This window comes from Trichosurus vulpecula, chromosome 9 (genome assembly GCF_011100635.1).
Source record: "Trichosurus vulpecula isolate mTriVul1 chromosome 9, mTriVul1.pri, whole genome shotgun sequence".
In the NCBI taxonomy this organism is placed as follows: Eukaryota; Metazoa; Chordata; class Mammalia; order Diprotodontia; family Phalangeridae; genus Trichosurus; species Trichosurus vulpecula.
Window position 1 is genome coordinate 138,780,509 of NC_050581.1, and position 23,189 is coordinate 138,803,697.

At 41.0% G+C, this 23,189-nt stretch overlaps 1 protein-coding gene across 2 annotated transcripts in view; it reads left to right on the forward strand.

The window, feature by feature from the left end:
- The first annotated feature begins 1,502 nt into the window (after positions 1-1,502).
- EGFR (epidermal growth factor receptor) overlaps positions 1,503-23,189 on the forward strand; it is a 242,471-nt gene continuing 220,784 nt past the window's right edge. For both annotated transcript variants that reach the window (XM_036739422.1, XM_036739423.1), the window contains exon 1: positions 1,503-1,893. In XM_036739422.1, the coding sequence (XP_036595317.1) occupies positions 1,806-1,893 (88 nt within the window). In that variant the 5' untranslated portion in view covers positions 1,503-1,805. The remainder of the gene's footprint in view (positions 1,894-23,189) is intronic.

The following is a 23,189-nucleotide window of genomic DNA, read 5'->3' on the forward strand; positions in this document are numbered from 1 at the left end:
CCTTAAAAAATAATTGATGATTTTCCACTACATGTATATTTTCCAAATACATACACACAAAGTTGTATAATGAGGATACGGAGGAAGAATGTGTGTATGTAAATAATTGACTAATGGCCATTACAGAACAACCCAGTCTCCTTATCTTTATCCTTTTTTTTTTTAACTTTTCCTTCACCCCTTGCTGTGCTTTCCCAAAAATCACATCCTTAGCTTCAAACATTCTATAACATTCAGTTACCAGCTTTTTAAAACTCAGGGTCTTCTTAACTTCTGACCTGGGATTTTAAATCTGGCTACCTTTCCACTAATCTTTGCCATTCGATTTCTACCTAAACACGTGACTTTGGAGCTTTGAGGTAGTCTAGCAAAGATTTGCTAGACCGAACACCCCGAAAGGCCAAAGAGGGAAACGTAATGAGAAACATTAGGAACTGAGCAAGTTTTGTTTTGTTTTGTTTTGTTTGAAAAGTTAATTGGGCTGGCTGAGGGATCGTTTGCTTCAGCAACGCCCGACTCTTTGCACTGAAGTGAACCTCTTTCTCACTTCTACCCTCGAGGGCGAAGGGAGGCTGTGGGGGAAAGAAAAGCAGCTCTGTCTTTCCTCTCTTTCGTGGCAGATGCAACCAGAGAGCAGAGTGCATCTTCACCTGGTCAAACTTTAGAGAACTCTGAATCACACACTTAGACAAGATCTGAGGCCAGTCTTCTCTTGGGTAGACAGCAATCACGAATTCTGGTTTTGCGCTGACCACACTTCTGCCCTCCCGGTCCAGCCCACTGTCGCCCTGAAATCCTCCAATGTCCCCTGCTTGGCACTACCCCTCTCCACGAGTTGGGGGTGGCCCTATTCAGAGCGGTAGCCTCCTCCCGTACCCTGTGACGTCGCTCAGTCTTTTGATCGATGCTTCTCTAGGGTTCGGGAGCTTGCGAAGTTGGGGGAAGTTTTTGTTTTTGTTTTCTGGGAATTTGGAAGGGAAGGAAGGGGAAGGAAAGGAGGGAAGAGAGCGTAGGAATCAGCTGTGTGTCGGGGCAACTGCCAGCCTAGGTCAGGGGTGAGAAAACACCCTCAGCTCTTCTTTCCCCGCCTCTCCCCCACATCTCCCTCAGAGGAGAGGGAAAAAAAAAAGACTTAGTCCACACTTACACGTGTGTGCCGAAGGATTGGTAGTTGACAACAGCCCCCTTCCCCCACCCCCAAACCCCGGATCCCTGAGCCTGTCTGGCCCCCAACCCCGACCTTTGATGCCCAGCACGCTTGGAGCTCCAGCTCTCAGTCTCTCTCTCTCTCTCTCTCTCTCTCTCTCTCTCTCTCTCTCTCTCTCTCTCTCACACACACACACACACACCACACACACACACACACACACACACACACACACACACACACACCCAGAGGCAGGCTAAGGGGCAGCAGCCGCACCGCCTCTTTCTCCTCACTCCTCCTCCTCCTCCTCCTCCTCCTCCTTCTCCTCCTCCTCCTCCTCCTCCTCCTCCACCTCCCCTCCTGGCGTTGCGGCGGCAGCAGTAGCAGCACAGCGGCTTCCCGGCATGGTCTGCTAAGCAGCCTGTCGGGCAACCAGAGTCCAAGGCAGAGAGGGCTCAAGGGAAGCTTTCCGACGCCAAAAGCAGAAAAGCAAAAGGCAAACGCCCGGGCCTCCTTGGGATTGATTCTCCACCTGACAGAAATCTACCCTAAGCGACACTCCGCCTCTCCTGGGCGCCCGGGCCGGGAAAAGGTGTTGTGGGCTCGTGAGATCACTTTGAGACCACGGAACTGGGACCGACGTCGATCCGGTGCGGCGATGGGGCTCTATGGGGCTGCTGGAGCCGCTGTCCTGGTGCTGCTTGCCGGACACTTCTCCCTGAGCTCGGCGCTGGAGGAAAAGAAAGGTAAAGGTGTCGCCTTCGCCTCCCGCCTCTCCATGTTCCCTGCCCTGCCTCCTCCCGCACCTGGTCTCCCTGCCGCCAGCTCGCCTGCCCCCTTCCCACACCCCGGCCCAGCCTCAGCCGTAGCCGGCTCCCAGTCTCCCTCCGGCTCGCTCTCTCGTCCCAGTCGGCCGGCGCTCCCCCTTCCCTCCCCCGTTTCCTGCGAGATCAGCTGTGAGCTCTGGCCAGGACCCTGATCGGAGCTGAGCCTGGCGGGAATGCCCTGACAATCCTGTCTGACCCAGAAAGGAGGGGGTACTGGGGATCTCTGGCCGGGGAATTGAGGTCCAGAATGGAAACCTGGTGTCCCCAATCCCGGACGCGCCCTCAATCTGGCTGCGCGAGCTCAATCTGCGTTTGCACAGGAAACTTTCTCAGCCGGCTTTCGTCTCCTTGGCCAGCGCAGGACACTGGCCGGGAACGGTGGGGGGGGGGGGGGGGGGGGCGGGAAACGAGGTAGAGTTCTGGGGGTGAGGGCGCCTTGACATTGGCCGCACTCTACTCTGGGGGTGACACTGTGCAACAGTAATAATGGGATAAGATTCCATGTGCCCCCCCCCCCCTCCACTGCACACATAACCCTCGTACTTCCCAGCACAGGAAAGCAGGAGGGCGTGAGATGTCAGGCTGAGGATAAGTCCCGCGGGTTAAGTGCTATTAAGGGTGTCTGTCACCTGTCCAATCCTCTTGACCGGCGTTGTGGACAGTTAATAACTCTCTCATGCTCCAAAATTTAAGAGACAAACCCTTCTTGCTCCCTCGCTCACGTTTCATTATTCTCTTTCTGGAGCCTGTCTTGTCACTAGTCCGGGGTGGGGTTTGTGGGTGGTAGGAGTAGCCTGAACCCTCCCCCAAGCACACTAAACCTCTAGGTAAAAGAGAAAGTTCCCAGATCCGACCCCCTCAGTCCCATTGCTTTTCTTTACTCTCAGGTCCTCCGCCTTCAGTCAGCCTCGCAACACTGTAGGATTTAGTCTTGCTTCTCCTTTCTAACCGTTGTCTTGTATGTGTCTGTCTTTGTGTGTGTGTCTGTCTGTCTCTCTCCTTCCTCTCCCTCTCCTTTTCCCACTTCAGTGACTGTCGGCCTGTGCTTTATCCCTCCCTGCCCTACCAGGTGCGCAGGTCTGCAGGATTGCACGGTGGAGCCGGGACCTTCCCTGCTCACCTTGGCTTTCCTCCCTACCAGCCTCCTTCCCTTACTTATTTCCCACTCCTGAGTCACTTCAGCTTCTTTCCAGGCTTTTAAAAATACTTTGCTAAACTTTTAAGGGGCAATTTCTGGAATTGTGAATGGGTTCGCCAGGGCTTCTTTGGAGATGGGTTATAGAATCCTCGAAACCAGCTGATGACAGGAATCCTATCTAAAGGTTCTAGTGCAAATCATCTTGGGGAATAACTTTCCAAATGAAGACTCCATACTCTCTCCTCTCGGGGATGGGGTGGAGAGTAGATAGTCAAACAACACAGCACCGGTTTAAAGAAACTAGTAGAGGTGCACCATTTTCTCCGAACCAAGCATGAAAGAATGATTTCGTGACTACTGACAATAAGCTCCCTTAGAACAAGAAACATGCCTAAGAAGATTCTAATTGCACAATCTTAAAATTAAGGAACTCGTGTTCCAAGAGTCAGGTTCCGACCTGTTGTTGATGTCACTGGCATAGGGAGTTGGCGTGTGTGTGTGTGTGTGTGTTGGGTTTTTTTTTTGGGGGGGGGGTGGAGGAATTATAAACTTCCAGGCTATGTTTCCCCTTCTACCGATAAAGATGTTTTGAAACAGTTTGTTATATCAAACCTGCAAAATATAGGTGAGAGGGTGAATATTCTCCTGTCCTGGGGAGAGAGTGGTCAGTGTTGAAAGATCAGAGCTGTTGTTTTTTTCATTTAGTGAGTAGCCCTGAGATTTGTCATCACAGGTTTGGGTATTTTGACAAATGTAAAATGACTTTTTCTCCCTTATTTTCAAAACTAATGCTATATAAATCCACTTTATCTCACCTTTAAGATTCATGGAGACAGACAAAGTTCTCTTTTTCTCCCCGGTGCAAGGATACCTTTCTAATACCAACTGTAATTTTACTATTCATTGACTTGAAGGCGTCACTTTTGTGACAAGATATTTTTCACAATACTTTAATGGTTGACTTTTGAATATTTATGTCTGAAAACTTTCTAGTATTCTATGCTTTAAAATGTTTTAGCTGTTTCTGAGAAAATATAATTTGTTCTCTTTTTGTATTCATTTAAAATGAATACCCTTTAATGTGGAGATAAAAAGGACCAAATTATAAGAAAATGAATGTGCACTTAGGATAGTAAAATGGAATGGTTAATTTCTCAGTACAAGTTATTTAGGTTTGGGTGAGCCTTATCTTAGGAAGAGTATTATTTATGACCAGGTGCACTTAAATTCATCTATGCCTTTAATGAACAAAGTCTAATCAATGTCAATGAGAGTATTTAAAAGATAATTGTTTAAATCTTGAAAGTAGAACTATTTGTGCATTTAAAAGAACAATGACAGGTGTGTGTGACTTCAACATTTTGACCTTGGGCACATGATAGAAGACTAGAAAGGGAAATGAGCTTGAGCCGATGGAACACCCTCTTTTGAAAGTCAAGGCAAACATCTCCTGGTCCCAAGTCCAGATTTCTCTCCCAAGTTCTTTTCATTCTTTCTCTTCTCACCCTCTTCTGTCCAAAATGGTCTCCTTTCAAGGAGGCAGCTCAGGGGCTAAATTAGAGGATGAGCAGAGGGTGGCACAAAGCAAACCCCTTCACATCTTGGTGTCTCTATTGCAAAACTGAGCAGGAAACCATCGACTTGGGTCTCTGGTAAGGTGGCTGCTGCGAGCAACTAATAAAATGCTTGTAAATTTGTGCGAATCCAAAATGTCCTGAGTATTGCTATAATAGCAAAAGAGATCTTTGTGTACTTAGCATTACAAATGTAACAGACAGGTCCCCACACTGGTGGATTGCTGCAAAACCTCTAAACTCTTAATGTTTTTACTCACTACCAAGAAAAGCAATGAAAGTTGTACAGATAAACCCTGTCCCATATTCTGGCCTGAGCTGTTGGAAAACTGATCATAATTAAAATCTCAACATGCGGTGGCTCTCAAATATTCTGGAACTAAAAAAAAGAAATGCTGTTGAGGATCTGATGGCCATTAATATGCTGACAACTTTTTTTTTCTCACCAAAAATGCACAATTCAGCCATGTTTTTAAAAAAAACAAACCAGTTTGACTTCTTTCCCTCTTTATATCTGGTCTAAGCTTCAGGGCATTCTTACCAAAAGCAACCCTCAATGGAGCATATCTCTTCATACTTATCCTTCTGGCTACTACTCAGATCTGACTCTTACAACAGGATCAGAGTCCAGGAATGTGAGAACATAAAATCAGCTGTCTTCAGCTTCTTCAAGAGTCTAGCCACTCAACATTTTCTTTGTTCTTCAAAAAAAATTTTTTTGTTTCTGTTAGGCTAGGCAGATGGATGTCTACCACCACCAAAAACTCTACCACTTTGGACCAAAGCATTTGAATCCACAGAAACAGGTAGAATGAGGTACCAAGACTAGCAGAATCTTTTGAGTGATGTGAAGGGTGAATGAGCCCTGCTTCGAAGCATGTCACATAGTAGTTACTCCATCTCAGACTTGGAGTGAACAAATTTCAGCCTGCTGTAAATCTCACATGGGTATCTGAAAAAGCTTACAAGGAAGCATCCCAGTGACCTCCATTGGTCCTTTCCTTGGATCATCAACAAATGCAGAGTACTGTGAACCATCTTATTTCTTGCTCACAAGTTTTCTCATATAATATATTCACATTTGCCTTGGGGGTAAGACCACCTTACTCCATTGTGTACTTTTGTCCCACAACTAATTAAGCTTCCTTGGATGTGGTCCAAGGTAGCATGATAATGAGTAAAATTCTCTCTTTTACATATGACATTAGTGTTGGTATGTACTGCAAGATGTGGTCAGTAAAGTGAATTTGAGTTATTTTCCAGTATGACTGATATTGTATTTGTATCTATCCACACTTTCTTGCTCAGACTGCTACCCACAATGCCACACTTTTGCAAGATTGCAGGACAAAGTGAACAAAACCTTTGACCTTGGCCTCTAGCATTATGCTCTGTTACCAAACTGAGCTAACCAGATATACTGAGAATAACATTTATGGTGCTCATCCAGATTATCAATTTCATTCCTGGCTTGCCTAATAAGCTGCTCAGCGGACAAAACTGGTTACTGCTTTGTGTTTCTCCAGGCATATATGCAAATTGGGCATCATAACACATGTTTATAATGAGCTATGAGACCTCCAATGAGAACTTATCTAATTCATGTTGGTCAAGAACAGACTGCTCTGTTTCATAAATGAGTGACTAAGGAGTGGTGGCAGAATGTTTCACGAACATGGCACACTAGATGGCTAATGAGGACATAGAGGGGCCTCATCTCTAGCAAAGCACTTTGCAACCTTAAAACACAACAAAAATACAAGGGTTTTTTTTTTCATTCTCTTGTTGTTTTGTTATAAATTTTGGGAGCTTTTCCCCTGTTCCAATAATAACTTTTTAATTTAGGAGAAAAATAATAATGATAATAAATAGCATTTATGTAATGTTTTAAAGTTTGCAAAGGACTTCACCTATTATCTCATCTGAACTACAAAAAACCCTGTGGGAAGGGACTATTATACCTATTTTACAAATTAGGAAACAGAGACAGAGAGTGGTTAAATGACTAGCCCAGGGTCATACAGCTAATATGTGTCTTAGTCAAGATTTGAACTTGGTGTCTTCTGGAATCCCAAGTTCTACCCTTTGCCCACTATGCCGCCAAAGAACCATTTAAAGCTCCCTTTTATTATAACTTTTCACTCTTGCTGCTTTTCTTTTCTAGTATCAAATCTAATGTGTCATTTTCTTGGTGCTTTCATATAAATGTCTTCTATGCCATATATTCACAGGGTCATAAATTGACAGCTCCAGGAGACCTTAGAGGTCATATTGTTCAGATCTCTTATGTGAGTAACTTAAATTTTACAGTTAGCTGGGTTTTTTTTTCCTTTATGGAGGACTGCTGGATGGCCACCCAGGTGACCTTCATGAAACTGACCAAGTCAAAGGTACAGTTGATTTTAGACTACAGATGACTAAGATCAGGTAGTGTAGGTAAGTGAAACTGACAAAGAACTCAATCAACAGTGCTTGCTGAATGTCCATTGGGTGTAGAGAATTAAACTAGGTTTTGGAATACAAACCTCCAGTGAGTCAATATTTTTAACCTATTGATCCAATCGGTTGGTTTCCTGAAACCATTAAGAAATGGCCAAATGGCTAATTTCAAATCCTTTCTTCCTGCCTTGCCTCTTGGTGGTCCCAATGAACGAAGAAATAACCCCAATATGGGAAACTAGCAGTGGAAATGGAGGACATGACTTGCATGATACTAGGCACAGAATAGATGCAAAATAACTATTTGCCTTGAATTAAACTCAGATAATGGTTTATTGTCAACTATATGCCTGAACTGAGAAAAAGCAAATTTTCTCCTAACTTGAAAAGGATAGATTGACTCTTCCTCCTTTCTTTCTTTTCCTCTAACCCCAAACATCACGCATACACACAGGGTCTCGAAACAGTAAGCAACTGTACAGTAGGAAAATGGGAAAATGGTAATATTTAGGATTGGCATTTGTCCTGGTGCTTAAAATATAGTAGGATATAAGAATGGAGGGAAAATGTAAGCTAATTAGTAGGATATATGAAAATGCACTTGTGTTTAAGTAGTGACACATGAAACATCCGTGTTTTTCAGAAACATTTTTTGAGTCTTTAAATTGGTGAAGAGATGCTGTTATTTCATCAGAAAAGACATCTTTTGGGGAAAAAAAATGCATGTTATTATGACCACAGGACTTAATCCCTCTTACTCCTACTTACTCCTACTTTTTTGCCTTTTTCTTTTTGCACATCAACTCTTTGACATGTCGAGCTGACACTTGCTGTGGGAAACACCAGGCATTCTTTACTTTTTGAGTTTGTGGCTCATACTTCTCTCACTCTGAGAAAGGAGACTGCTTGGCTATTTTGGGGTATGGCATTAGAACTATCAACAGAGAGGGGAAAGAACTGATAGATTGTTGAACACATCCTTTGCAAATTTAGTTTATTGTGAATGTGAATGTTTTAGTTATATTCAAGGAATTGCCTAAACATCGTTACACTTCCTATTTTGCTAATTAATGATTTTGAATGGGATTTCTGGTTTCTTTCTAATATTAGTATCAGCAAAGATCGAATAATAGAAAAATATGGAGTTTGTTCCAATGACTTCAGTATAATACAATGCATTATAATGTCATTTCCTGATAAGCTATAGAACATTACAAAGTATATGAATAATATTTATTTATCAAAATAAACAAAACAGGTATATTTTGTAATCATTCTACCTTTAAGCCTATGATTGCTATTACTTTCCAATGAATCTTCTTAGCATTAGAATATATGCTTGAGATCCTAACCATTTAAACAAGTCCTATTTCATTTTATTCATTTTTCCTCCTCCACCTTAGAAGGAGTCCAAGAGATGTCTAAAAATAAATAGTGATTATTGACTCTTGGGGAATTCATTTTCTGGAGCATTTACAAAAGAGATCTCTTTCAGAATTGTCTCCTACATTAATGTACCACAAAAACAGGATGGCAAATGGGCTCCTCTTTTCAAAATGGATTTCTTCATCCCTGCCACCATTCTCCTAGAGCCTCACCAGGAATGGTGCATAGATCATATTTATAAAAAACATCACTGAGGATTATGTATTGCTCAAAAGTCCATTACATTGTATTTTGTAATCTACCTTTTGCAAGGAAAGAGAACAATTTGGAAATAATGAACATATGATAGACTAAACACAATATACAATAGGAGTTCATATGAACTACCTTCACTTTAAAAATCATTATACTAACTTAAGGGAACTCTCATTTATTTGGAGATTCACTCGTTTGTGCAGTGCCCATTTTGAAAGCTGGTGCTATGATACTGTTCTTCAGCAAAGGTCTTTATTTTTGGCTAAGAAACTGCTATCCATGATTCTAATTGTAGAACCTCTACCTGGGAAAAGAAAACAGGTTCAAATCTCTTTTGATAGTTTTCCCTTCTATAAAATGAAGGAAGAAGTTATGCTGTCTAATCGTTTTAAAAATCCCTTCAGCTCTAAATTCTTGAGTCTGTGAGATTAAAGGCAAATCAAAATGTAGCATTCAGGAATCCTATTTAAGGAGCAATAACTGAGGCCCTTACAGCCATAATCACACATTCCTTGTAAGTTTTCCACCTTATCCACTTCTAAGAGGTGATAGTTTTCTTCTATCACCTCTGTTTATGCTTGTGAACTAAAGGAGACCAAGCGAATCAAAAGTATTCTCTATGCTTTCTATATATACCACTACTACTACTGAGACTACCACTACTGAGACTATCACTACTACCACCACTAAGACCACCACCGCCATATTCTCTATGCTTTCTATATATATTACTATTACTACTTCTACCACTACTGCCACCACCACTAATAATAATAATAATAATACTGAATATAAGGCATATACAGAACTTTAAGGTTTACAAAGCATTATATATAGGAGCTCATTTGATCCTCCCCAAAGTCCTGTGACATACGTGCTGTTATTATTCCTATTTTACAGACGAAGACACTGAGAGATTAAATAATTCACCCAAGAACTATAGGTAGTAAGTGTGCCTGCCGCAGAATTTGAACTCAAGTTAACCTTAGTCCACATCTGATACTGTACCCACTAAGCCATATATTCTTACATTTCAAACGAGAGGTATGCTCCTCCCTCTCCCACTATATCCCTTTCTCCTCTCTTTCTTCTCTACCCCAGTGCCTCGGTCTCTCCCCCTCCCCTGTTATCCTTTGTCCCCAAGGATTTCTGTAGTGATTTCTGGAAAAGGTGTTATACACTCTGATTACATAACGTGCTGGGCACTGGATCCGGGGCCTGTGAACTCAATTATTTCGGATGATGAGCGTAGAAGGTTCTTTTAAAATTTGCCATGAGTGCTTGAAATTTCATTGAGACCTACGAATATATAAAGAAAAAGGAGGTAAGCAGAGAAAGTAGCCTGTAGGGGTTTTGTTTGTTTCTTTGTTTTAAGCTGTTTGGTCACAGCAATGCCTCTGGCAAATTCTAATTGCCTCCTTATACACCTCAGTAACCAGTAGGTTTTTTTTTTTGATTTAAAGGAAAGCCCATATTTTAAACCAGAATAAGTAAACAGCCATTACTTAAAGGGACAATCTTAACAAAGAGTTGTGGCCCTTAGGTATCTCTCTTTCTGTTTTTAATATAAGCTATTAACCAACCTGGGCCTCTTTTGGAAAGTTCATGACTCTATATTGTTAAAGTAACTATGGAGGAAATAACTCTTTTTCTCCTCCCTCCATCCCCTATCCAGTACATTAAGTCAGAGGCTACCCTCAAGTAGTATTTATGCCTGTGGGGGAAAAAATTATAAAAGGGATAGACATCAAGGGCTTTCTCCCCTGTTCTAATATCATTATCATTTCCTTTTTCCTTGCAAATTCGATCCAATATGTAAGTAACCCCCAATAAAATGAGTAGCTGATCATTAATAACTAAAAACCTCTGGCATCCTTAGCAAAGATTCTATGTAAATGTATTTTGTTTGGTTGGTTTTTAGGGAGACATACAGTTGCCTAAACCTTGATAAATTAGGTGTCTCTGCAGCTAGGCAGCTGCAATGATCTCCAGGTTGTTTTCTGGAGATCAGTCCCCAATCTTGCTCAAGCTGCTTGGGCAGTAGTTGCTAGGTCATTTCACTTTTAATCAATAGCCAAGGCAAAACAGAAAATTGAGTAATTTGATGAAGTGGGTCGATATTAACTAGATAATTAGGTAATTTTTCAGCTCTTTGCTTCATTTCAATTGAGTAAACGTTGTTCTCAGAATCCTCATTTTAGGAATGCAAACTTGGTGGTATTTTTGTAAAGAGTTGATTGAGAAAAACACCAGGTGGGTGGTAAATTTGAGGGGGATTATCTGAATCTATCTTTCTCACTATGTTGTATTATATTCAAAATCTTTAATAAACTAGACCTTTGGAAAAGTTGGGTAACAGTTACTAAACATTCACAAAGTTGCCCAGTTACAAAATACTAAACATTTAAAAAAAACGATGTTAATCAGCAATGTCCTAAGAATCCAAAACTCAATGAATAGGGTGGAGGAGAGGGGGTCCTTCCTGAAGAGAATCCAATATCCAATCCCAGCTAAAATATTTCTAAGTCCAGAGGATATTAAATATAAGAATGCTTTGCCTGTTCAGAATTCAGTTCTCTGATAACTTCAGCTTTCCAAAGTAAAACTTAAAAAGAGGGGAGAGGGGAACACTAGGGCAATACCTAGCTAATAATAGCTAACATTTATATAATATTTTAAGGCTTAAAAAACATTTTAAAGTGAGATAATATAGGAAGGCTACTGTACTGTCTAAATGGATGTCATAAGATTCCTGCATGTTACTCATAAGCTCTGGGTAAGGGCCTGAGGGGATTTGCTATTTATTCTCATTTTATACCCACTTCTAATATACTGGATTGTCTGACTTCTGAGCTCACTGCAGATTGGAAGCAGCAATTCAGAAGTGGGAAGGAAAGCTCACAATGGAAGCTACAGCCAATAGTAAGAAGACCGGAAATGTACTTTAACTGTATGATCCTGGGAAAGTCACTTAACCTCTGCTTGTCTCAGTTTCCTCATCTGCAAAAAGGGCAAAAGAATCTACCTCCCAGGATTGTGGAAAGGATAAAATGAGGGAGAGCCTACTTACTCCCAAGGCTGTTTATCCCACTTTGGACAGCTCTAATTATTAGGATGCTTTTCCTGACATTGGACCTAAATATGTTTTTTTGGCAACTTCCACCCATTGCCACTAGTTCTGCCCCTTGGGGTCAAGGAAAACAAGTCTAGTCTCTCTTCAGATATTTGAAGACAGCTGTTGTGGCCCTCCTGTGCCCTAAAGGCTTCAACAGATCTTCCTATGACCTGGACCTTTGCAAGGCAGCTTTAAAGCAAGTCAAACAGCCACTTTATAACTAATGATGTCCTTGTGAACCTCACGTGTCCCATTTAAAAAAAAAAATGTGATAACTAGTACCTGGCATTACCACAAGCCGCAAATGAATACAATTTAGGTGAAGGAGTAGGGTTCATGTGGTAGATAACGCTTAATTGACACCAGGTGATCTTCAAGTAAGACACCAGAGATGCCAGCTTCGTAGAGTCATCCTAAGAGATGGAGCAAGATCTATTAGCTCATTAAGTATATCTTTTTATCCAGGTGAACCAGTTCAAGTCTGTGACCAGGGCTTGCAAGGGATCGCCAGAAAAAATAAGCAAGCATCTGAAAATTAATTCCTCCTTCATAAGAAACTGGGGTAAAGATGCTTTCTCTGAGTGTGGTTTCACCTGTTCTTGTCTTTTGCACTGAGCCTTTCAAAAATCTGTGACCAGAAGAAAGCTGGAAAGATTCTGATTGGTTCAAGCATTTTGGTGGGAATATAAATCCATGACAAAAATAAGCAAGATCTGATTACAGCTGGGCAAACTTAAGTGTGCACCTTTGACTCTGAGATATGTGAATGTAGTGTTTTCATAGCTGTGGAAGCTGGCTATTATATCTTATTATGGTTCTGCCAGTGGACTTCACAGTTGTCATTTTTGTAGCACAGGTCCCCAGTTATTTATACCCATAGTATTACTCACCTCTGTAGCCCAGGGCAGTGTGTCTTTTGCTACCACAATGACCACCTAATACTTTCCTGGCTGGAATTCTGGGAGGATACATGCATTGATTGCCAAGAATGTAGAGTGAAGGGCAGCTAGGTGGTGCAGTGGATAGAGCACGGGCCTTGAACTTAGGAGGACCTGAGCTCGAATTTGGCCTCAGAAACTTTACTAGCTGGGTGACCCTGGGCAAGATACTTAATCCTGATTGCTAGAAAGAATGGGGAGAGGATTCAGGAGCAAGGTAGGACCTAGATTGTGGAAGATTTCATCTAGTTCCATCATTCTCTGCCCCTCCAGTTTCCCCCATTGGCCACTGAAGTCAAACAACTGTGAAATGGCTCAGACTGTGAAAGAACACCCCCTAGGATACTGGTATTCCAAACAGAACTACTCATTTCTCTATGACCCATCACTGCATGTCTATGATTTGTCTTCCCCCAGGTCTAGGTTCATATCCTGTCTCAGACACTTAGTAAACTGGACAAGTCACTTAACTTTGCAACTAAAACCTCAGTTTCCTCAGCTATAAAATGGGGATAATCATACTCATAGTATATAAAGCAATTTGCAAACCTTAAAGGGCTATATAAATGTCGGTCATTATTATTGTTATCATAATTATTCTATCTAATGAAATTCTCCAATAAACAGTCCCACTTTCTCCTCCCCTAATCCCTTTTCTTCTAGAAGGGCACACCTCTAAGAAAAAGCCTCATCCTGTCACTACCTCTCTTTACCTTATCTCTATTTATCCCCAGGTTCAAGATTCCCTCCAGTCTCTATCCTACCCTGTTCTCTCTTTCTGCTGCCCCCTTAGAAACCCTTGTTTTATTGTAGGTGATTGCTGCTGTTATTTTTCAGACCTGTGATTTCATTGTTTAAAAAACAAACAAACCCCCATCTCTTCCTCTTATATTATTAAAGCAACTGTCCCCCAATGGCCATATTTTTCAGAGAATTTTGTCTAATGCTCTACCTCCCATTCCTCAGTCTCACCAAGCCTAGGATGGAATTGGTATACTCATTGTCACCCTTAGACCTTTGCCCTGCTATTACCATTCAATGACTTCTCTGCCTTTAAACCTCACACTATGTGACTCCACCATCCTCTCCCATTCCTTACTTCTATTATGAGCAATCTCTTAGACACTTTCCCCACTATATCTGATTTCTATTGCTTCCCTTGACATCATCCTTAGAAACTTCAGTCTCCACGTTGATAAACCTTCCAACACCCTGTCTTCCAAGTTTCACCTTCATTTCTGTTGCATTTTAGCCACACTCCAGAGTGAATAAAGCTTCATTATCCCTCAAAACTGTTTCACTTCAGAAATTGCCCTCTTCAATCGCAATCTCCTTCCATTTTTCCCTTCATTCCTGCCATATCTGTTCTTGGACCCCATCCTGACCTTTTGGTCCCTTGATTCTTCTCCATTATTTCTTCCATAACCTTTTTTCTGACTTTACCTACTACCTACTAAAGTCTGATTATGTAGTCTGGCATTTTAATGGCATAATCTCATCCACTCTCACATCCTCTGTCCCCTTTGACCTTCTACCAATCTCAACTTGCTAACCTTGGTGAACTCCTATCCTCCCCATCCAATCCTGCTCCCCATTTTTTTTAAAGATGGCGCACCACTATAATAAAAGCAGTTTCTCATAATTCCAGAGTTACTTTGTTGGATCATGAAACAAAAATAAAGGAAAATGAAGGAGAGCAAAATATATATAATTTCTTTTGCCATCAACACCTGTACAAACCTGCCTTAGAGGCATTTTAAAATCTATATTTTAAAATCTCAGAGGACATCTAGCCCAGTACCTTCACTATATCCCCAATACTGCACTCTCCCCTCCCTCCCCACTCTATAATAGTCCTGCCTTAGAACTAGAAGGGTCCTCAGGCCATCTAATTCCCTTTTCACAGATCAGGAACTTGACACCCAGGGTGGTTAAGTGTTTTGTCCAAGGTCACACAAGTGTTAGAAATGAGATCCCAATGCATGTCCTTTTCATTCCAGAGATGATACTTTTTTTTCCCATTGCCTTTTAAAGAAGAAAAACAAGTTGTTTTGTGTGAATGGCAGATGAAACACTGGCTTCCAAATGAAAGGGGGAGGCCATGATTCATAGTATAATAATAACTTAGATTTATGTACCTCTTTGCAGTTTATAAGGTGGATTCCTCAAAACAACACTGGTAGAAATATCTTTCCTCAGTGTTCTAGTAGGCCTGTTTCACAGATCAGAGAGCTGAGGCTCAGGGAGTTTCAATTAAGTCACTTGTCCAAGGTCCCAAAATGAGAAAGTAAGGTGATGGCGATTAGATACCACCGGGTCTTCTAACTTCCAAGTCAAAGCTCAGGTCTGAGATTCTGCTGCCTCCCTAGAGTTAAACAAAGATCCTGCTTCTATTTGTGAATTATCTCTTGTTCCAGTTGTGTTTTTTCAACATTAGGAAACAATTTCACCCACTTAGACAAGCTGTTACAATTCCTCCTCCATGTACTTATTAGAAATAGCCTAGATCTCTGTGCATATACAATGCATTTATCAACTCAAGAAAGCTTGAAGGATAGCTTCTGGGTGAAGGCTTACTCTGCTCTGGATTGGAAAATGAAGCCACCACATCACCAGATGCTTGAAGGTAACTCAACCTTATTAGACTGCCAGCCCAACATTTCTCCTGCCTGCCCATTTTCCCATTCTATTCCCCATTGTCTGTTGGTCAACAAGCATTTATTAAGAACCTACTACGTGACAGGGTACTGGTGAAACAAAGCCAACCCCTCTCCCTTTGCCCCAAACCCAGTCTCTGCTCTCAAGGGGCTTGAAGTGTAATGGAGGAGACAACATAAAGACTCTGTACCAACAAGATCCAGACAGGAAAAATTCATGGTAGTTTCAAAGGGAAGGAGCTACAATTAAGGAGAACTGGGAAAGATTTCTTGTAGAAGGTGGCACTTTAGCTGAGACTTGAAAGGATCTAGGGATCTAGGAGGTGGGGATGAGGAGAGAGAGTGCTCCAGCCATGGGAAAAACAGCGATGAAAGCACTCATCGTTGGGAGTTGGGAGATGGAGTGCCCTACATCATGAGGAGTATGTGGGACAGTAAAGAAGCTATCAGATCCCAAAGAATGTGGAGAAGAATAAAGTGTGAGAACACTGAAAAGGTAGGAGGAAGCCAGGTTATGATGGATTTCCAAAGCCAAACAGAGGATATTATATTTGATCCCTAGGTCATATGGATACAGAGCTTTTAAAGAGAAAGGATATACAAAGTCTAAAAGTTAACCCTTTAAAAAAATATGACTAAATATAAGGAAATTCTAGCATATTACAGTCCATTAAGTTAGATTTTTAGGAAGCAGCATGACTTAGGAAGACGTAGAGAAAACTAGCTATGTGAACCTGGGTAAACCATTTAATTTCATTCAGCCTCAGTTTCCTTTATCTGTCAAATAAGAGGGTGGTACCCAATGACCTCTGTTATCCCTTTTAACTCTGAATATATAAGCCTCTTATTTTCCTAGAGAGAAGAGATGAAAAATATTACTAAGACAAAATCAGACCACTACCTACAGGGGTAGGTAGTAAGTGATGATTTTTCTCTCAGGTATAATTAAAATGGATTGGTGCCCCCTGGAACAAATGCCATTCTTCATTTGATTGCTCTTAGGAACTTGAGTTCCTGGTAGGTATCCATACCAGGCCTTTGATATAGACTTTCCTGGGGCATGACACTGGGTGGTGAAGGGTCAGAAGTGTCAGTCAGCTAAAGTTTTTATTTTATTATTATTTTTTAATGAGCTTTAGAAGAAAGTTTTACCAAGGTTCTCACAGGACCCTAGAGGCTTGTGGATATTAAAAGTGTCTGAGCTTACAACTCCTCCCCCTGGGCTTTAGGGTTATTCTGGCAGCTAGTTGAGTGCTGAGTCAGCATGTGAAGGAATTACTGGAGCTCAGAAGGGATGGAGTAGAAATGAGGAAGGGGCCCTGGGAGGCAAATTCAGTGAAATGGAGAAGATGTTGAGGTCACCTTCTACCTTTCTTAAAGCTGAGTCAAACATTTTAGAGATAAGGAAACTGAGACTCATGGAGACAAATAATTTACCCATTTTCTTTTACAGGTAATACCTTTTTATACCCATTTTTATGAAGGTAATACATACCAAAAGATTTATGCCCAGGTTCCATTAAACATAAGACCAGTGCTCATTTTCACCTTCCCATGTTGCCTCCTAAGAAGGTGCTCCATTAAAATGTGTTTGAGCATAAGAACATACCATGAACTGGAAAAAAAAAAAACCTTGAAAGTTACTATTCCAACTTTTTCCCAAAAATTTCCAAGAACTTCTGAATCTTCTGTAAACCTCCTGTACTCAACCATGTCTCCTAATTGATCTTCCCACATGTAGTCTCCAATTCATCCTCCACTTATCAAATTAATGTAATAATATGACAACTAGCCTTTGTAAAGAGTACTTTGAGGTTTGCGAAGCACTTCATGTTATCTCAAGCCTGGGTGACTTGCTCAGGGTTCGTTCTAACTCAGGTCTTCCTGAATCTCCAGACCAACACTCCACCCCCTTCACTACCTGGTTCATCCCTAATATTCTGGAAACACTTCTGCCCATCTTAGTCTTTTGTTTGAAAATCGACAATGTCCTTCCTATTCCCTCTAGGAAAAAATGCAAACTCTGCGTAATAGGACTACATAATCTGTCTTCCACAAAACTTTCCAGACTTATTTCACATCATTCCCACCACTCTCCAATTTGCTATTAAACTGGCCTATTAACTGTTCATATCTCTGTGCCTCTGCACAGGTTGGCTCCTCCACACTTCCTCCCCACCCCCACCACCCCCTCATCCCTAATCCATGGAATGCATTCCCTCTCACCTCCACTTTCAAGAATCCATGGATTCCTTTAAGGCTTAGCTCAGCTCCTACCTCCTACAAGAAGCCTCCTACAAGCTTCCCCCTTCTGTGAATTATCTTGCACACAACTGGGTAAGCTCATCTTGTGTCCTACTAATAGGTTGTAAGCTAATTCAAGGACTATTTTTAGGGCCTAGCACAGTGACTGACTTATGTACGGTAAGCATTTAACAAATGTTTCTTGAATTGAATTGAAGGTAGATCATAGATGTAGAGTTGGAAGGCGCCATAAAGGCCATCTGTTCCAAAACAACCCTGACACATAAAGATTTTAAGGTTCAAGGTCACACAGATAGCATTCAAACTCAGCTCCTCCAACTCTAAATCCAATATTTGTAAAATTGTACAATGGTAGGTAGGGATAAGTGGTTGGCGCATGGGAGAGAGAGCTTGTCCTGGCATCAGGAAGATTTTTATTTCAAATCTAGCCTCAAATTTATAAACTGGGTAATCCTAAGTACATCATTCATCCATTGTGAGCCTCAATTTCTTCATCTGTAAAATGGGGGTAATAACAGGACCTACCTCTGAGGGTGGTTGTGAGGATCAAATGACATATTATCTGTAAAGCACTTTATAAACCTTAAATCACTATAGAAATACCAGCTATTATAATTGATTGGGTAAAAACTTTCCTGAGACTGCCAGACCCTTTATCAGGAGAGATCCAAGTTTTATTTCCCTACCCACATTTATGACCACAGACAAGTTACCTAAGCTCTTTGTGACTCAGTTTCCTAATCTGTGAAGTAATTATAAAACCTTTAATATCTAGCACACAGGATTATTGTAGGAATTCAGTGATATGAAGTATATAAAATATTTGAAAACATCATAGCCCCATGGAATTATCAGGTATTATTATATAGATAACACAACTAAGGCTTCTGGGAATTTGTGGAAGGGCCAGAAACCAAATTCACATCTCTATTTACCAGTCTCAGCATGAGTGACTTAGAATTCACTTACAGATCCCAGGGGCGTCTAGCATAGCCTTCTGTTGTCACCCTTCAGTGCCATATCCCTCAAGCCAAATCACCCGCCACTAACACCTGTCACCTCTTCTGGTTCCTTTAATTACCAGGGGCCCAAGACAGGTGGAGGAGAAGAAGTAGTATCAACTGGCAGGAATATCAGTATATTGACCCCCACTCCCACCCCCAAACCTGGAAAGATGAGGAGAGTAACTTGAGGGACAAATTTTAGTATCTAGTAAGCAGATTTATAGAGCAGACCATGATATCCTTGTATGCTTAGAGCTGAGGGAACTGAGTACAAAGAACTGATCTGATAATTGTAAAACAAGTACCAGGGACTGGACTAGAAACCCCTTTCCAGCTCCCAGTTCAAGCCTCTTTTCTCTGTGCAGTGCTGTCTTCTACCTATCCAGCTTCAGAGCATATGGCACATGGGTTAGGAGACAGATGGGTGGCAGTGGAATTGGCTACAGGGTGCCCAGAAGTTAGTTGCAACATCACTGGAATGAATAGATTTCCTACTTGCAGAAGAAAGGAAACTCTGGCTCCTCATCTGGCAGTGTATTTCTTAGCCCAGTAGTACAGGGAGGGCCACAAGTGGTATGAAATTGTAAGAGGTCCATTAACATAACTGCACTTTTTTTTTCAGATGCCTTACATATGTTTATATAAACTGTGCAATTTATTCTTGGGTCAATTTCAAGTGAAAATGCTATTATGGCTACTGCGAAGTTTATATACTCTCCTGATTTTTCTTTTATCTATTTCTTAAGGTCACTGACTATATCCATTGGGAGAAAACAGAGGGTTGGGAAGTTGAATGGTCATGGTGATAATAGATACTCAGAACTTTTCATTGGCAGAAGTTTTGATGTGCTGATGTTACATACACACACACACACACACACACACACACACACATCCTCCTTTAATAAGAAAGAAAGAAAACAGGAGACAGAAAACTTAAGTATTTTAACATGAGTTAAGGGAGAGAAGATGAAAGAGAGGGATTTCATCAAACAGGTATTTATCAAAAGCCGTTACCATGTACCAGGCAAATGCTAGGGGCTGGGAATAGAAAGATGAAAGTGAAACGGTCCCTAACCTCAAAAATCTTATATTCTATCAAGAGAAAATTATGTATACCTGGAAGTACATGTGAACTATATAAAAAATAAATCTCCAGTAACTTGGAGATGCTAACATCTTGCAGGATCAGAAAAGGCTTTATGTAGGTGGTAGCACTTGAAGGAAGGAAAGGAAGATGGAAGGAAGAACTTTACCTGCTTATTACTAATTTTTTTTGAGGCAATCAGGGTTAAATGACTTGCTCAGGGTCACAGCTAGTAAGTGTCTGAGGCCATATTTGAACTGAGGGCTTCCTGATTCTAGGGCTCTATCCGCTGTGCCACCTAGCTGCCCCCTTATAAATATTTTTAGATAAGTAATCAATTGAGCTTTGGGGGGAGGATTGTAGATAATACATGTATCGTATGTTCTAGGCTTGAAAGAATGTATGTATGAATGAAAATGCATCTATCAAGTGCTTACTGTGTGCATAGCATTGGGAATAAAAATTCAAAGGCAAACCAGTCCTTGTTCTCAAGGAGTTCTCACTATTAGGCAGAGACAACATAGACAGGAAGTTTCAGCAGCAAATAAAATAGTAAAGCCCAGGGGTCCTTGAGCTCAACCGCATAGCGGATGATAATGAATTTACTCTAATGTTATTCTCATAATAAAGCCATATCAGTTTCCAAGGTTGTAGCATGCAAAAACAGACTTGTAAATTTTCCTTTAAGGTATACAGGTGTATAATCTTTAACTTTCCTATTCTCTTCTCCCAAGAGACAAATTTTAGGGCATAGTGAAATATCTATTTGGTAACTCGGCATCAACAAACAACATAATTCAGTGTTAGCAGTGACAAAAAAACAGAATAACACAATTTACAGACAAATCCTTTTCAATTTATGTCAGGAAACTGCACATAATGTTAAAAAATATAGTAGCTCTTTTCCAATTAAATTTCCAGGACTTGGGCGGGTGGATAAATCAAAATTGCTCAGGAGATTGGCTAATTCCCATTGGCAGCATGTTAAAGTTGTTTTAAAAGAAGTTTTAAATTTCAAGAAAAAAATGCTTTTGTTGCAAGAAACACTCAGAATGGAAGAGCTGTGAGACTTAAGATGATAATTTTTGTCTAAGACATTACAAGAGGCATGAATAAGGAAAGGCTGTATTTAACTTACAACTGGATTGAGGGGTCTTGGAATCTTCTGGGTCTTCTTTAACCAGCTATGAATTTCCTGAAGTTATTAAAAATTCAGTTATGTTTTGATCATAAGTGACAGCATTACTTTTCCAGGCATCCCAGAAAATGGAAGTACCTCTTCCCCCAACAGGTGAGATTTGAATGGAATGAGAGAGTCTAAGAACTGAGGGGAGGAGGGAGAAATTGTTCACTTTCAGCCAAATAAACGAACACTGTGGTTTGAATTGAATAGATGGGGGGCTCTTATTTTAAGGTGAAGAGCAGTTTGCACGTAGAGCTGATCTCAGTCTCTTAGTACAGCAGGCTTCTCATTCATACTGAGCCATGTTATGAAATCTTGGCCTTTGCAGTCAATAACTGGTTGTTTTTTAAACTAAATTTTGGTCCCTTTGAAACTTATTGACAAGGTCCATACAATAAAGGCTAGTACAGGAAAAATTGTGATGATACCATAAACACACTTTCGAGTTTTGCCTGGGATAATTTGTAGGTGTTGCATTTTTTTTCTTGTCAACAGTTTGTAAGTTAAGTTGTGCATGTAAATGTACACATAAACTTTTATGCCAATTTCTTTCATTTTGGGGAAAAATATTTTAGGCCCTATGTATATGTTCATCTATGTTTCCTGGATGATTTATAAGTATAGCCTCTTTTTAGCTACTTCCCGCTGACCCATGGCATCTTAGACTCAGATAAGACAAGGAAGGATTCTTGGGAAAAAGTCACAGCCTTTATTCTGAGCTCCAGGATTTCTAACACACATACACACACACACACACACACACACACACACACTAGCAAGAGACAGTGAAGAATCATACTGTAGCTCAGAGCAAATAACTGCAATATACCAAAGTCAGAGGGAAATAGTTTTGGAGACCTTCAAAGTGCTGTACAAGTACGAACAGCTATTATCACTGTGCCTCCCACATGGAGCTCTATATAAATACTAGCTATATGTTATAGCCCTTCACGTCGGAGGCCAATCCCTTTATTTTACGGACTGAGGCACACGGAGGTTAAAAATCCTAAAAATAGTAACAGTCAGCATCAATCGATACTTCAAAACTTTAAATAAGTTCAATTACTACTGTAGATAATCAGTGCCATACATATACCAGTGTGACTTTCTCTGGCATTAATCAGTTTGGCAAATTTAATTATGAACAGAAAAGTCCATTCCCAGGGACTCTTCCCAACCTCTCTGTCTTCTCCCAAGTCCTGACCCTTGCTGCAGAGGTAGCCTCATACCCAGAGCCAGAGGGGGAAGTTCAGGAAAGAAATGTCCTTGCCCTTTCAGAAAAGCTCTCTGGTTCCAACTCCACCCAAGTCTCCACTAATGGTAGCTCCCAACTCCCCGCCCTCCAGGTACTTTGAGCTCTGGAATGTGTGCCTATGGTGCGTCTCTGCAGTCCACCCTGGGAGTAATTTAACCAGAACTGATTTTTAATATGCTTTCGGGAAGGTCTATATTCCTAGTTTCCTTTAAATATTTTTAAGGGCCAGAGCTCTTTCTTTTGCCTCAGTTTTGTTTATTTACATATAAGATCATGTGCACAGGGGTGATTAATAATGAGTAACTCCTGTACTGTACTGTATTTTCTGCATATGTCCTTGTGAGGTCACCAGCTGTCAAAAAGGAAAAAAAAAACTGTATTCTGATCTTAGAAGGCCAGGAAAAGAAGACTGGATTCTTCTTAGCTCTAGAGGAAAATGACTTGGAAGGAGAGAAGCCTGATCAGGCTCGCTTTTCTCTGGTACTATTCTGTTTACCACCCTCATTCCCTGTTTTTGCGTTTTTCGTTTGTTTGTTTGTGGGGGAGGGGTTTATTTTGGTTTTTGGAATTCCCCGTGAAACTTCCCTCCAATTAACATGTGAACCTTCTCTGATTAATCAGTCTTAGAGAGTTGCCTAGGGCGCTATTAGGGTCACAACAGCCTGTATATATCAGATGGTTCCTGGTGTGGTGAATAAAGACTGCCCTAGGAATCAGGAAGACCCAGTGCTAGCCTACCTCCAGCTTCCTCTTTAATCTCTGCCAAACGACTGCTCTCTTTTCCACCAGCCAGCAATTCTATCTTAGGTGATGCATCATCTTGTTCAGTCTTTTACACAGCCACTGGAAAGCCATGCAAAACTCCAGCTTTAGCCAAATGCTATTAAAAATAAGTGAATATCATTAAACATGCCATTGC